General features: G+C 49.9%; 1 protein-coding gene across 2 annotated transcripts in view; it reads right to left on the bottom strand.

The window, feature by feature from the left end:
- Positions 1-10,226: 10,226 nt before the first annotated feature.
- The window catches only part of LOC141969099 (peptidyl-prolyl cis-trans isomerase H-like), a 50,616-nt gene continuing 45,408 nt past the window's right edge, over positions 10,227-15,434 (bottom strand). The window contains exons 7-9 of one of the 2 annotated variants that reach the window (XR_012634989.1): positions 11,130-11,281; positions 10,641-10,729; positions 10,227-10,416 (exon numbers count right to left, since the gene is read on the bottom strand). Coding sequence is in view for 1 of the 2 variants with exons in the window: in XM_074924531.1 (XP_074780632.1) it covers positions 10,726-10,729; positions 11,130-11,281 (156 nt within the window). In the remaining variant the exon portion in view is untranslated. Of the gene's footprint in view, positions 10,730-11,129; positions 11,282-15,434 lie in introns of both variants that reach the window. The other variant, XM_074924531.1, reaches the window with a different exon arrangement.

Raw genomic sequence — 15,434 nt, 5'->3', positions numbered from 1 at the left:
CCAAGCAGCCATGATTGCCTCTGCTGTAAAAGGTGCTTTACAGGCAGAAAAAGAAAAAACAGTAATCGCTGCTGTTACTAAGATAAGTAACAAAATGCCAGGAAAGAAAAAAATCCATTCAGAATATGGGTCCATGTTATCGTTGTGGAGGAAGTGGACACCTTAGAAGAAATTGTCAAAAACTAGCAGTATGGTGTCACAATTGTAATAAATCCTCTCGTGCAACTGCGGCTTGTCTCTGATCGGGAAACGGGAAGCACAGTGCGGTGGGACAGCGCGCGTCAACAAAAATAACTGTTCTCAATCAACAACGGGTATCTTTCCCAACATGCACCAGCCACATACGGAAGCCTCGGAGTGGATGTGGCAACAGCAATAGATGCACTTTAACGGATAACAAAGTCACCTTAATTCCAACTACTGCAAAAGGACCATTATTTGTACCAGAGTATGTCACAGGCGGATTAGGTGGTTTGTTAATCGGAAGATCCTCTTCTGGAATAAAAGGATTTCTAATTTTACCAGGAGTAATTGATGCTGACTACACTGGAATAATTCATGTTATGGCCTATACGTTGTTTCCTCCTCTAACTATTCCTGCTGGCAGCAAAATAGCTCAAATCGTTGCACTGTGGAATTCACAGCCTAAAGCCGGTGACTTGTTTCTTAAACATCAAACAAAAGGGGAGCAAAAGGTTTTGGCTCTACTGGACCTGCCATTTTATTCACTCAAGAATTATCTGGCCGACCGGAACAGTTACCTTACATAAGGTCTCGACTCACTTACAAATACAAGTTATACTAGACACGGGAGCAGACATTACTATTATTAGCAGACAACATTGGCCACATCACTGGCCTGTACAAAAGCCTACTACAAGAGTTTTGGGAGTAGGGAGTGTAGAAGCACCTGCCTTAAGTACTGATCCAGTATCCATTATACTCCCAGATCAACAAAGAGTCATGTTACGACCGTATGTTATGTCATTACCGGCTGGAATTCAAGGACTGATAGGAAGAGATGTTTTGTCACAAATTGGCGCAGTACTAACTACAAATAAGCGGCTTTTAAAATGGTGGCCATTGATCAACAGCCGCCCATCTTGCCCCTCACATGGCTTACAGAAACACCTGTATGGGTAGATCAATGGCCAGTGACAAAAGAACGGCTGCAAATTGCACAACAATTGGTTCAAGAACAATTAGCTGCTGGTCACATTCAACCTTCTGTAAGCCCCTGGAACACTCCCATATTCATTATACCAAAAAAATCTGGAAAATGGCGTTTATTACAGGACTTGCGAGCTGTAAATGCGCAAATGCAATCTATGGGTGCTTTGCAGCCTGGACTTCCTACCTCTACCATGTTGCCTGTTGGTTGGTCTCTTTTTATAATAGACTTAAAAGATTGCTACTTTACTATTCCATTTCATCAAACTGACACTCAACGTTTTGCATTTACTCTACCAGCGGTAAACCGCGAAGCCCCAAGCCAAAGATATGAACGGACAGTGTCCTCAAGGAATGAAAAATTTACCTACTTTGTGTCAATTATATGTAGCATGGGCGTTGGCACCGTTGCGTCGTTTCCTGAGATGCTTATATATCATTACATGGATGATATTCTTCTTGCACACCCACATGAGATTTCTGATGAACTTGTTCAAAGTATAATTCAGTCATTGGCCACAAAGAAATTAATTGTAGCACCAGAAAAGATTCAACACTCAGCACCATGGAAGTATCTTGGATGGATCATTACAGATAGCCAGATACGATCACAAAAGATCCATCTGCGCACCACTATTCAAACACTAAATGATGCTCAAAAATTACTAGGTGATATTTAATGGGTTCGAAATATTGTTGGAATTACTAATTATGATATTGCTTCATTTTTACCATGGCTACAAGGCACTGATGCAGCAGAACCTCATATGTGTACAGCAGAACAACAAGAGGCCTTGCATAACATAGCACAAAAAATCTCTTCTCACTGGAGCTCTTGACGTCTGGAAGACACTGCAATTTCTGTTTATGTTGTCAACGTCGTAACCCACTCTTTTAGTGTTCTATGTCAATGGCTTAAAAAGAAAAAGGGGGAGTTGCGAGAGAAAGGTTTACAAGAAGAAGAGATGGTGATCTTAGAATGGGTCTTCTTACAGACAGCAACCAAAAATTTCAGTATTGACATGGTCGAAAGCTCTGTCTGTCTGTGAGGTGGGTGCCCTGTGCAGAGTTCCCTGTTGGGGAAGGACCTCCCGCCTCCCTGGGACTGGGCTCCAGTCAGGTCTGGCTTTTGTAAACGCGGGCTGTGTAGAGATTCAGTATATGGCTTCCTTGGTCTTATGTGCTTGGCTTGTTGACTTGGTTGTCTCCTGTTCCTTCTATGGGAAACTGCATTTCACCATTTATCCCACCCATTGTTGGTCGTGCGGTGTTGTTGTTGGGGTCAGTGGGATTGATGTCAATTATGTATAATCTGACTGACTTGTTTGTACCCCCAGTGCTCACCCACGTACTGACCTTTTTGTATCAAATACAATTTGGTTATTGGTTCATCTTTATGCTGGCTGTGTCCTTTATGCTAGGCCTAATAATTGGCAAAACATATGTAAATGAACTCAATAACTTGTTGTGTTTGCCAGATGTGCAAACCGTGGGTTTTGGTGTATTGTAAATCCTGTGAGGATAAATTTTGGGTAAGCTCCGAGTTTTATTATCAAGGATGCCAGTGCTGTAAATCTGCAGTACCTCGCAGTGCACATGATCTTTTGCATATATTGTCTATCACTCATGAAAATAGAGTGGAAAAATTAGCCACAGCTTATTTGGACTTGATAGATCAGCTCTAACAGCAGGCCTTAGATGTCGAGTTAATCAACACTGAATGTGCTAAAGATTTATTAGTGCCTTATATTTGGACAGTCCCTGCCCCATTATGGGAAAAAACTAAAACAAATTGTGCAAAAAGGTTTGCATGGAAATGTAAAACTAAAAGAAGAAAACGCCATTAGGCTATCACAATGTGGTTGCTATTAATGTGGATTTTGGTAAATGTGTTAACACTAGTAATAGCAGATTTGATAAGAATTGACGTCAGAACAAATATGTGGGTTACATGGGTGAACCAAACTGGCCAAGATTCATTTTGTTTGAGCCTTACTTCTGCCACTGATCCTTTTAGAACGTGTTTAATTGGATATACCTACTTTGACCTTAAAGATTTTGATGGCATGATAATCAACTTTACTCAGGCTCAAGATGTTTTTCATGATGTCATAAGGAATTGCATGACCATCTATAACTGTACACAAACATGTCATGATGTGTCTTGGCCTCTATTTCAAGGACGAATAATCAATAGTCTCAACACCAGTGCCCCGAATCCAATACATGAATTACAATTAAAAGGAACCCTTATGGTTCGTGAAAGTAAAAGCACAAGAGGAATGCCATAGGGATGTTTCTCTTTTGCAACATTTGATACTCATTTACACTCCTCAAACATCAGCCCGACTAGACTTCAGCCAAGCTTAGCAGATAGTCGTTTGCCCTATGCTACTGATGTTTCTCCTCCCTGGCCCGGTCTACATCTTTTCAGCAATTATTGTGGAAGCATAGAAGCTTCTGGATTTTTAGATTCACGATTACCAGAAAAAGGAATATGGAATAATGGTCGTGCTAAAATGTTGCCCAAAGGGTATTTTTTGATTTGTGGAGATCGCGCTTGGGGAGGCATCCCAGGATATGCCTTTGGAGGACCTTGTTATGTAGAGAAACTTACATTGTTTGCAGCCACACAGTATGATCTCACACAAGGTAGAAGGAATGCACGATCTTTAAAAATCTTAACTGAAGACTGCAAGGACAATGTGGAATTAATGACTAGAACACAGCTATTTTTTGCCTCCATGTTAGCACCAGGTATTACTTCTGTGAATGCTTTAGTTAACTTAGGAAAATTAGCATTAGCACTAATGGACCGGAAAGATGAAGAGGGATCAACCGTGAATGAACCGGCTCGCTGACTATGACAATATGAAGAAAGTGTCTCTTCCCGATCATGGCGGCTCTGAACAAATTATCTCAAGATTTCCAGCAACTTAAAGAGAACATGTCCGACTCCCCGCCTGCAGAGACCAGAATCTCAGCTATTAGAGGCAATCGTTTCTCTACTTGAGAGAAGCGGTACACACCACGGGGGAAGCTGTGGCATCACCTGCGTGACTATGGAGAAGACATGAAGAAATGGGATGGAAAACCTACCTACCTCCTAGAAAAGCAGGTATGTGAGCTGGAAGGAAGAACAAGTCCAAAACGTGGTCCTTTCAGGAGAAATACTGCTCTGCTCTCCAGTAATCAAGACCCCAAACAGAGCAGACAGGTCGACTTTGCTCATGACCCTATGAGAAGAACTTCCGATTTGTATTCACAAGAAGTGAGTGATCAAGATGAGGCTGAAACCCGTGTACACCACACTAACCCATTTGTCGTTAGTGAGTATTATGACCAACATCAGAGGGGCCCTGCCTCCAGCCAGGCAGAGGACAGGGACAACCGAGTTTATTGGACCGTGTGGATTTGATGGCCTGGCACATCAGGCCCCCTGCACTATAAGGCTCTAGTGGACACCGGTGCGCAGTGCACCCTAATGCCATCAAATTCTAAAGGAGCAGAACCCGTTTGTAGTTCAGGAGTGACAGCGGGGTCTCAACAGCTGACTGTATTGGAGCCCGAGGTGAGCCTGAGTGTAAAAGAGTGGGAAAAACACCCCATTGTGACTGCCCCAGGCACTCCATGTGTTCTTGGCATAGATTATCTCAGGAGAGGGTATTTTAAGGACCCAAAAGGGTATCAGTGGGCTTTTGGTATAGCTGCCTTGGAGACAGAAGGAATTAAACACCTGTCTGTGTTGCCTAGTCTATCAGAGGATCCTTCTGTTGTGGGACTGCTGAGGGTTGAAGAACAACGGGTGCCAACTGCCACTACAACCGTGCTCCGACGGCAATACCGCACCAATGGAGACTCTGTAATCCCTGTCCATAAACTGATTCATCAGCTAGAGAGCCAAGGAGTCATCAGCAAAACGCGCTCCCCCTTTAAGAGCCCCGTATGGCCAGTGCGAAAGTCTAATGGAGAGTGGAGGTTGACAGTGGACTATCGTGGCCTGAATGAAGTCACACCACTGCTGAGTGCTGCCGTGCCAGACATGTTAGAACTTCAGTATGAACTGGAGTCGAAGGTGGCCAAGTGGTAAGCCATGACTGATATTGCCAATGCATTTTTCTCCATCCCTCTGGCAGCAGAGTGCAGGCCACAGTTTGCTTTGACTTGGAAGGGTGTCCAATACACCTGGAATTGGCTGCCCCAGGGGTGGAAACACAGCCCCACCATTTGCCATGGAGTGATCCAGACTGCACTGGAACAGGGTGAAGCCCCAGAACATTTACAATACGTTGATGTCATCCTTATATGGGATAATACAGCAGAAGAAGTTTTTGAGAAAGGGGAGAAAATAATCCAAATCCTTCTGAGAGCCGGTTTTGCCATAAAGCGTAGTAAAGTCAAGGGACCTACACAAGAGATCCAGTTTTTAGGAGTAAAATGGCAGGATGGACACAGTCAGATTCCAGTGGAGGTGACTAATAAAATAACAGCTATGTCCCCACCAACTAACAGAAGAGAAGCGCAAGCTTTCTTGGGTGTTGTGGGTTTCTGGAGACTGCACGTTCCAATTTACAGTCAGATTGTCAGCCCTCACTATCAAGTGACTCGGAAAAAGAATGATTTTGTATGGGGCCTGGAGCAGCGACAGGCTTTTGAACAAATTAAGTAGGAAACAGTCCATGCAGTAGCCCTCAGGCCAGTTCAGACAGGGCAAGAGGTTAAAAATGTGCTCTACACTGCAGCCGGGAAGAGTGTCCCTACCTGCAGTCTCTGGCAGAGAGCACCGGGGGAGACTCTGGGTCGACCCCTGGGGTTTTGGAGCCGGCGATAGAGAGCATCAGAAGACTGCTACACTCCAACCGAAAAGGAGATACTGGCAGCATACGAAGGAGTCTGAGCTGCTTCAGAAGTGATCGGGACTGAAGCACAGCTCCTCCTGGCTCCCTGACTGCCAGTGCTGGGCTGGATGTTCAAAGGGAGGGTCCCCTCTACACACCACACAACTGAGGCCACGTGGAGTAAATGGGTCGCATCAATCACACAACGGGCTCGAATAGGGAGCCCCAGCTGTCCGGGAATATTGGAAGTGATCACACAGTGGCCCGAAGGCGAAGATTTTGGAATGGTGCCAGAGGAAGAGGTAGCATGTGCTGAAGAGGCCCCACCATATACTGAACTACTGGTTAACGAGAAGCGATGTGCCCTCTTTACCGACGGGTCCTGTCACATTGTGGGGAAACATTGAAGGTGGAAGGCAGCTGTGTGGAGCCCCACACAACGGGTCGCTGAAGCTGCTGAAGGAGAAGGTGAATCGAGTCAGTTGTCTCGTTGAGCGAGAAAAATGGCCGGTGCTCTGTCTCTGCACTGACTCATGGATGGTGGCAAATGCACTGTGGTTACAGCAGTAGAAACGGAGCAACTGGCAGCGCAGACGAAAACCCGTCTGGGCTGCTGAATTATGGCAAGATATTGCTGCTCGAGTAGAGAATCTGGTTGGGAAAGTACGCCATGTAGACGCTCATGTGACCAAGAGCCGGGCCACTGAAGAACATCAGAACAACCAACAGGTGGATCAGGCTGCCAAGATCAAGGTGGCTCAAGTAGATCTGGACTGGCAACATCGGGGTGAACAATTTCTGGCTCACTGGGCCCATGACTCCTCAGGCCATCAGGGAAGAAATGCAACATATAGATGGGCTCATGACTGAGGGGCGGACTTAACCATGGATGTTGTTGCACAGGTAATCCATGAATGCGAGACTTGTGTGTGCTACAATCAAGCAAGCCGAATGGTTAAAGCCCTTTTGGTATGGAGGACGATGGTCAAAATATAAATATGGGGAGGCCTGGCAGGTTGGTTATATCACATTCCCTACCATGCACCAGCCTCTGGGAAAATTGAGCGATACAATGGATTGCTGAAAACTACACTGAGAGCAACGGGTGGTGGAACTTTCAAACACTGGGATGTGCACTTAGCAAAAGTCACCTGGTTAGTCCGTCCCAAAGGATCTGCCAAGCCAGCTGGCCCTGCTCAATCAAACCTCCTACATACCGTGGTTGGGGATAAAGCCCCCGTAGTGCGCATGAGGAATATGTTGGGGAAGGCCGTCTGGGTTGCCTCTGCATTGGGTAAAGGCAAACCCATGCACGGGATTACTTTTGCCCAAGGACCTGGGTGGACTTGGTGGGTGATGCAGAAGGATGGAGAAGTCTGATGTATGCCTCGGGGAGATTTGATTTTAGGTGTCAGTAGCCAATGAACCACACTGTCAAATAACCCTGTTCTTGCAATTTGTGCCTCGCAACATTCCCTTGCCAAATCCAAAGCCTCCTCCTCCACCGACTGAGCCAACTCCGCCTCATTCCTCAGCCTTATAGACTGTCATGAGAGATGGAACACGAAGTTATGGGCTAAATGAACTCATCAGACTTCGTGGAAGGATGCCCATAGCCTCAGGGAGTGGTATCTGTGAGACCTGGGGAAAAAGGGGGTGGTGATACCTTAAGATGTATTTGGAAACCGGATCATAACGTCAGTGGTATGGAATAAGAGGTGGAGACTGGCCTGGTTTTGACCAGGATGAAGTTAACTTTCTTTGGAGTATTTCATACCATGTGATGGCATGCCCGAGAGAGCCCCGCCTGGGATTTTCGAGTCTGGCCCGGGTGTGTGTTGCTGTGGGGGCAGTCACTGCACTCAGTAAGGCACGGCTGCATTTAACCTGTTTCTTTCTGAACTCACTATTTTTACTGTAGTACTCTTGTTATATTTAGTAAATCCTTTTCTTTATTTATTCAGCCTATGAATCTTCTCTTTTTTGTCCCTCCCCTATTTCACCAGAGAAGGCAGGGGAGAGGTGAAGAGCCAGCCACGTGACATCTGGATACTGGCTGTGTTCAAACCTCAAAACCTGAGCACAAGCCAGGAGCAGGGTGGTCGACTCCTGCTTCTCCTGTGCTCTCTTCAGCTCAAGTGCCTGAGCTCTAATGATCTGCTCCAGCTCGTTTCTCCAAGAGGCGACAGCGGTGTTCATTTCTTCTACTCTGGCTTCAGCGGCTGCCTGTACCTAAAAGAGAAGATGCAACTTCAAGAAACGGGAAGACAAAGGCAATGCCCAGCCCTCTCAACAAACTGCTCTTTCCGCCACTTTGACATAAAAGCTCTTAAACAGCCTAAACGCTGTCTGGACGAGGAGCAGCAAAATGGCTGCGTGTTTTTCACGCCCACTGGTCCCAGGACACACGACACACAGACTCTGACGCAGCCTTTTGCAGCTGCCCGCCTTCCCTACGGGAAAGCCAAACCCACAGCACTAACAAAGAGAACCACGTGCCCAAGACAAAACCCCCAGAAGTCGTGAGCGCAACCACAAGAGGACGCAACGCCGACGACAGATACCAATGGTACATGAACTGACCTGCAAAAGCTGACTCTGATATCGCTTCTCTTCCTGCTCTGCTGTGGTGTGAGCTGGGCCAGGAGTCGCCAAGCGATCTGACAGAGTTGTCACCATCTGTCCCATCTCCTTATTTACACGTGTGGGCTGCAGAGATTTTTGGGACTGCAGCTTCAGCTGTGAGGAGAGTTCGCGCACCTGTATGTGGGGAAAAAGAACCTGCCTTGAGCAGAGGGGTCTCAAGTCTTGGTGAAACTCCATCAGAGGGATGCATCGAGATCATGGCTGTCAATGCACTGAGTTTGTATTTCAACCCAGGGAAAAGGCGCTTGGATTTCGGAAAGTACGTGCGCCTTTCAAGCCCTTGCCAACAAGATGCTCCAGCTTCCACCCATCCCTCCTTTCCAGACAGGCTCCGCGGCAAAGGCGCTCACTCCTCCTGCAGCATCACAGCACGTCCGTGCCTCAGAACAGCTTCAGAGACATTAACGTGTTGACAGCCGTTGTATACCTTGGCCTTCGCCTTGTCCAGGTCCTCCTGCAAGCGGGAGTTTTCTTCCTTCAGGCGACTGCACTGGTGCGTCGAGTCTTGCAGTGCAGTTTCTGCTGTGTGCTGCTTTCTGACAGCATCAGCGAGCTCTCCTTGCAGCTGTGCCTCTGTTCTCTAGGGAAACAACGAGTACAAAGAAAAAGAAGCCCAAGTCCGTATTTTTACTTCCAGTTACTAGTTCACAGACCGAGATCAGTTTTCTAAGTGCATCGCAAAGCAAAGCCATCGCATCCACGGGAAGAAGAGGGCATCTGCACAGCTGATGGTCTCCAGCCATCCCTGGCGAGTGAAGACGACTGCAGAAATGTCATCACTCGGTGAAGATTTCTGTCTCCCAGCACATTCCCCTCGGAAGATGCCGAGACTGTGCCTTTGTGGGGTTTGGCTTGTTCCTTAAGTTAATGCTAAAATCTAACCGGAGGCCAACGCGGGAGCTGTCGTTGGACTGCAGCCCTTTCTCCCGTGATCCCAGCCAAGGCTTCCTAGAGCCAGCTCTGTGTATCAGCCTTCACGCCATTGTTCTGCTACACAAACGCAACCCAACGCCTGCCTCAGCGTTTCTACGTACGTGTGTGTCTATAAACATCTCAAGGCTTGTCAGAACCTTCCGCGATTCCAACAAAACCAGCGCAGAACAGAACCAAGCCGAGCGAAGGACTCCCGCGCACGTTCCGCACACCTGCCGACTCTTAGAAGCGCCAGATGGCCTTGGGAACCGCTCTCCTTTAAGTCAGTCTTGGCCAGTGCTCACCTCACCTCTTTATCTACCTTGTCGGCCTCGCATGTAAAGGCACCACCACTCACCATTCGTTCCTGGGCGGCCTTGTTCTGCGCGTCTCCCAGCTGCTGACGCAGCAAAAAGTTTTCACTTTGGAGCTCGGCCAGTTTTTGCAGCAGCACTTCAGCCTTCTTGATGGAATTTCCTCTCTTCTTATTTTTCTTAAGGCAGAGAGCATACACGTCCAGTGTCTGCCTCTTGGACCTTTGTAATTCTCTTTCTGCCCGGTCTAAAGCCGATGTCTTTTCCAAGAGGGCTTTTTTCAGTTGGTCCAATTCCTTTTCCAGCCCATCAGTTTTCTTTTGGGCTTTGCTAAGCCGCTGAGACAAGCTCTTGATTTCTTCTCGCATCTCAGTGACGTCCTCACAGAGCTGTCCTTGCACCCGAAGGCACTGGTGACATTCTGTCAGACACACTTGCGCCTGGACACCTTCTGATGGCTGATGTGTCCCAGGGCTCAGGTGGGAAGGGGATGAATCTGACCCCACCGTCAGTACTCGGGCTCTGACATTTTCTGCCTGTTCAAAGTTACAGAACACAAATGGACAGCACTTAGGGAATCAGCTCAAACCAGGAGACAGCAGCAGCATTTCATACAACCAGAAGAGGACTGTCAGCTGCTTGACATCAGATGATCAAAGAGTTTTCAATAACTCTGCCTTAGACACGATTCATGGAAAAGTCTGGCTTTGCATTAGCACGGGAAGGAGGACTCGAATTGAAAATCTCTGGTTTTGCATACCTCCGGCCCAAAGCTCTGGCTCTCCTTGACGCCTTCTTCATCTGATGGCGACTTACGGACGGCCGACTCCAAGCAGGCGGCAGGCTCATCTACATTAAACACACATATTGTTGAAACCAGAGTGAGCTCACACAGCTCCTTGATGCCTACAGTGCTTTCCCAACCGTCGTGCTTCCAGAGACAACCCTAGCACAGCCACACACCCCAAAGCCAGGGGGACCTGTCAAAATGCAGATTCCAGACACGTCTCTTTTCCCTGTGCCAGGGGGATGACGGGATGGCTCAAAGTGATCAGCAATGAGCCCCGAAGGAATGAGCGTCTCGAGAGTTCTGCTTTGCAGGGACAAGGCCCGGCAGTGCACGTTTTCCTGGATCCTCAGCCACACCACATCATCGTTTCCAAACGGCCCGTCTCCACGGCAAGCCGCCACAAGGGCAGGCGACAGGCCTTCTGCCCATCCCTCCTCCACCAACCCCGGAGAGTCCTACCTGCTCTCGGCAGGGCGGGTGCACACCGCCTCGCTGCTGCCCCATGGGGAGTGCTGGGTTCTGACACCCCTTTGGCTTGGCCTGGAGCAGCTTCTCCATTCTTTTCCCGCCCTCGGGCGTCCACGGGCCGCGCGCTGTGACTGCGCCTGCGCCTGGAGAGACAAAGATCAGAGCCAGTTGTGGGCACAGCTCACAGCAAGGAGAAGGGCCTGTTGTTGCCCGCCCTTTCTGTGTTGACCTCCCTCAAGGACCAACGCCACCAGGCACAAAGCTGAGCCCCAGGGGAGGAAAAGAGCCCCGGAGCTTCCCAGCCAGCGCCCTCCTGGCTGCGCCCCATTACCTGTTGGCCTTGTCCCGGCAGTCGGTGTCGCGCTTCTCCACCAGTGGCCGCGCCGGGGCCCAGTTGCCAGTGGCAGCTGCACGGTGCAGCTCGTCCTGTGCCTCCGGCGGCAGCTCGTGGCCACCGCTGATCCTGGAGGACACGGGACCCTCCGCTGCCCCCCTGCTCCTGTCCTTCCTGCACAGCCACTGCCAGATCCTCCTCAAGGCCCGGCGGGGGTGGGCACTGAACCGCCTCCCCTCCTCCATCCCTGGGGACCGGTGCCAGGCAGGACTTAGTGGGCGCTGCCTGGTGCCGGCTGCCAACAGAGGAGCCAACCCCAAGGAGTGGCAGGGCACGGGCAGCTGCCTGCAGGCTCAGCCACCACCAGCAGCGGTGGCAGCACCGGCTGCACCAGTACCAGCTCCACCAGCGCTGCCACCAGCTCCACTGGTAGCTCCAACAGAACTTGCACCAGCAGCACCAGTTCCCTTGGCAGCACCAGCTCTACCAGTGCCTCCAGCACCAGCCCACTGGCACAGCACTGGCAGCACCACCAGGTACTGTGTGTGCAGGGCCTGTGCCAGAACCCCTTTTATTGTGGACTGTGCGCTGATGTCATAAAGGGCTCAATGGGGGCTGGGAGGGGCCCGTTGCTCAGGACCTCTCTGTGTGTGTACAGGCCCCGTTGCCAAGGAAACAGCCCCTGGTGCACGTGTCCAGGGGCACAGGGTTGCCCAAGGCCACCTCTCCAAGGTTCCCACCTCCCTGTGGACCCCTGTCCTCCTCTTGCCTGCCAGGCTCGTCTGTGTGGGAGACAGACGGGCTCGGCAGAGCGGGCTCTCGCCAGCAAGGCTCCCTGCAAGCACAAGAGGCGGTGGCTGGACACGCCCATGTCCCTTTTTGTGCTTCCTGGGTTCTCAGCCTGAGTTTTGGAACACCCTGGACCCATTTCTGTGCCTCTCTCTGCATCCCTGGAGCCCTGGCTGTCGCTTTAAGGGCACCCCAAGTCCCCGGGCTCCATTTCAGGACGCCCCTACACCTCGCTTTGCTTTCTGGTGTGCCCAGTCCCCATGCACGTGCCTTTCGATGCACCCTGGACCTGTGGCTGCGCCGACTGGGTCTCCCCTCACCCCTCAATGCGCCTTTCGATTAACCCAAAACCCCCTGGTGTGCCCTTGGTGCACCCTGCAGCCCTCTGTTTGTCAGAGGCGCCTTTGGTGACATCTCCACATCCCTCGGTGGGCTCCCTCCTGCACCCCCGGTTGCAGTCAAGGTGACAAATTAATCTGCTACGAGATTAATCCCCTTGAGATCGAGCCAGTCCTCAAAGATTAGAGGAGCTGGGGGTGGCTGGACTTATCTCTTCAGAGCTAGGCCAGTTACTGCCAGAGAGGGCCATCCTGGACAGGGGAGGAGGGGGAGGTTTCTCCTCTGGTTTAACACCTGCCGGTTCTTGTATGGGGAGGATTTTAGGTGCTCCCTTCTCTCTTAGGGGTATGACAATAGGGATGTCTTTGTGCAACCCCTGCCCCTCGGCAGCCCTTTTGGCACACCCTGGACCCTGGGGCATTGGGCCATTTGCCGCCTGAGCCTTTTTCAATGTCCTTGCTGATCCCATCAGGTGTCTCTTTTGGGCATCCTGTAGCCCTCCGCTGTTCCTTCCCAGGGGAGACCTGCTCTCTTCCCTTGGGGACCGCTCTTATCCCCACTGTGGCCCTCTGTGCCAGTTCAGATCCCCTCCAGCCCCCACCAGGCATGCTCAGATGCCCTCCACGACAATTCACTCTTTCTGAGCACCTCTCCCCTTCCTCCTCCGAGCACTCCCATCTCCTTGGTTCCCCCTCGTGCAAACCGCAATTCCGATTCATCCCCAGCCCTCCTGAGTAGGCACAGATCTTTCCAGTCCTCCACAGATCGAGGGGAATGGAGGAAAGCAGGCACATGGTGGAAGGGAACTTCTCCGAGTTTTATTCACAGAACTGGTAATTTTGGACTGGACAAGGAATTAGGGTTAAGGGGAAGATATGCTTCACCCCACCCCTCTTCCATTTTTCTGAGTTTATCTACATATTCCAGACTCCGTTTGGGTTCTCACACACACACTTACAGGAGGATAAATGGAAAAAAAGCTGGTCAATAGTACAGCTGAAACAGAAATTTCCAACTCAGTCAATCTGGCAATTCTCCCCTGCAGTCCTCGTCATCCCCCAGCAACAGAAGCCCAAAACCTTGCAGCCCAGCTAACATTCTACAAACATCCCTCGCCAAACTTTAGATGTTCTCGGAGCTGATGCTCTGACTCTCCTCCTGCAGCTGGGAGGCTGTAGTGTCTCCAGGTGAAGCCACATTTAAGTAGCTTTCAGAAGGCTGAGAGGGGGATAAGCACAAGGAGGAGCCTTGGCTTTCAGCTCCTCCTGCAGGCTTCGTGTCTTGCGCAGCCTTCAGGGGGCTGAGCGAGTCTGGCGGTTCTCGTGATGGGAAGCTGAAAAGCACAAGGTGGTGCAGCCAAAGTTCTGAACCTCTCCCTCACCACATGCAGAGAGGCAATCCCTGCCTCCTCCGTTTACCCCACGGTACCTGGTACGGGCAGATGGCAACATCTTACTCTGGAGTTGGCCTTCAGAGAAGTTAACGCTCTTCAAGTAACAGAGATTTCCAAGGAGGAGGTGCGTGTCAGACCCCAAATTTCCACCTAGTCTTGGTCTTTACAGTTCCCCCAGCTCCACTGACAGTTCCCCCCATGAACTCCAGCCCCACTGAGGTACTAATCATTGGTTTGTCCTCTGGGTCTGAATTTAAACTCAAAACCCCACCTCACTAGCCCAGGTGAAACAAACAGAAAGAAATACAACAGAGTGGAACACACAATCAGTTCTTTCTGCCAGGCCCCAAACAGCACTTTCACCCTTAATAGCTCATTTCCAACCAAACTGCGTTCCCTCCAAATTCCAAAATGCACCAACAAACTTCCAAATCCACCTGTTTTATTTGAGGAGTTGGCGAAACACAATCTTGGGGTTTCCTGGATTCTTCTTCATTTCTTCCCCCAAAGTTCTTCATAAACTTGGTCAATCCCAACCCGAGTGTTTGGGGAAGGCAGATCTCCATTCAGTTCAGTTTAGTCGACATTATCCGTCAGCTTGGTCTCACCTTTTTTGGCTGACAAAAGTAACTTTCCCAACCACACCGCTCTGTGTTACTTCTCCTAATTTTAAAGCTGACTTAAAACTAAGGTCTTTTGACAACTCTTGAAACCGCCAAAGAGCCAAAGTGAAACTTCTGTCCTTGTGAAAAAGGATCTCCTCAGACAGCAGCTCGGGGGTGGAGCAGTGTGCCAAGGGCACTGAGCTGCAGCTCCCCAGAGTCCCCCCTCTCCCCTAAAGCCGCCGCACTCTGGGTGTTTGCTGCCCCTTTCCATCCCAACCCAAGGATCGATTCAGCTCTTCTCCAGCACCCTCAGCTGCAGCTACAAACACCACACCACGCTCGCAGGAGACATCAGCTCCTGCAGCCCGTCTGCTGAGCCCGAGCCCTCTCAGAGTCTCACCTCCGTGTTGGGAGTGTGGATGCCCCTCAGCGTGGTCGGTGTGGTGGGCACGTGGCCGGGGAGCTGGAGTTTGCTCTCCTGCAGCCGCACCTTCTCCTCATCCACGATCTTCGCTCTGAGCACGTTGCACGTACAAAGCACAAGTTATTTCCCTTCCAGCCACGCTACATTCTCAGAGGAGCATTTTCCTTTTCAACCGCATGGAGTGCTAAGGCTTGGACAACACGCCCAAGCCAGAGTTGACCTAGAGATGAATCCTGTATCTTTTGTAAGGGATAACCTTTGTGCTAATAGGTATTATAGTAAGTTGTAACAAACCACCTATTCTGATGTAAAAAGTGCAAGTATTGAAACCTGAACAACAGGCCCTGAGCCAAAGCTCCTCACTCTGTACGTAATCATCAGTGAAATATGTATGGAAGATGTAGCCGTCTTG

Source organism: Athene noctua, chromosome 22 (assembly GCF_965140245.1).
Source record: "Athene noctua chromosome 22, bAthNoc1.hap1.1, whole genome shotgun sequence".
NCBI classification, from domain to species: Eukaryota; Metazoa; Chordata; class Aves; order Strigiformes; family Strigidae; genus Athene; species Athene noctua.
Note: the sequence above shows the minus strand (reverse complement) of the source record. Positions and strands in the feature narration are given on the sequence as shown.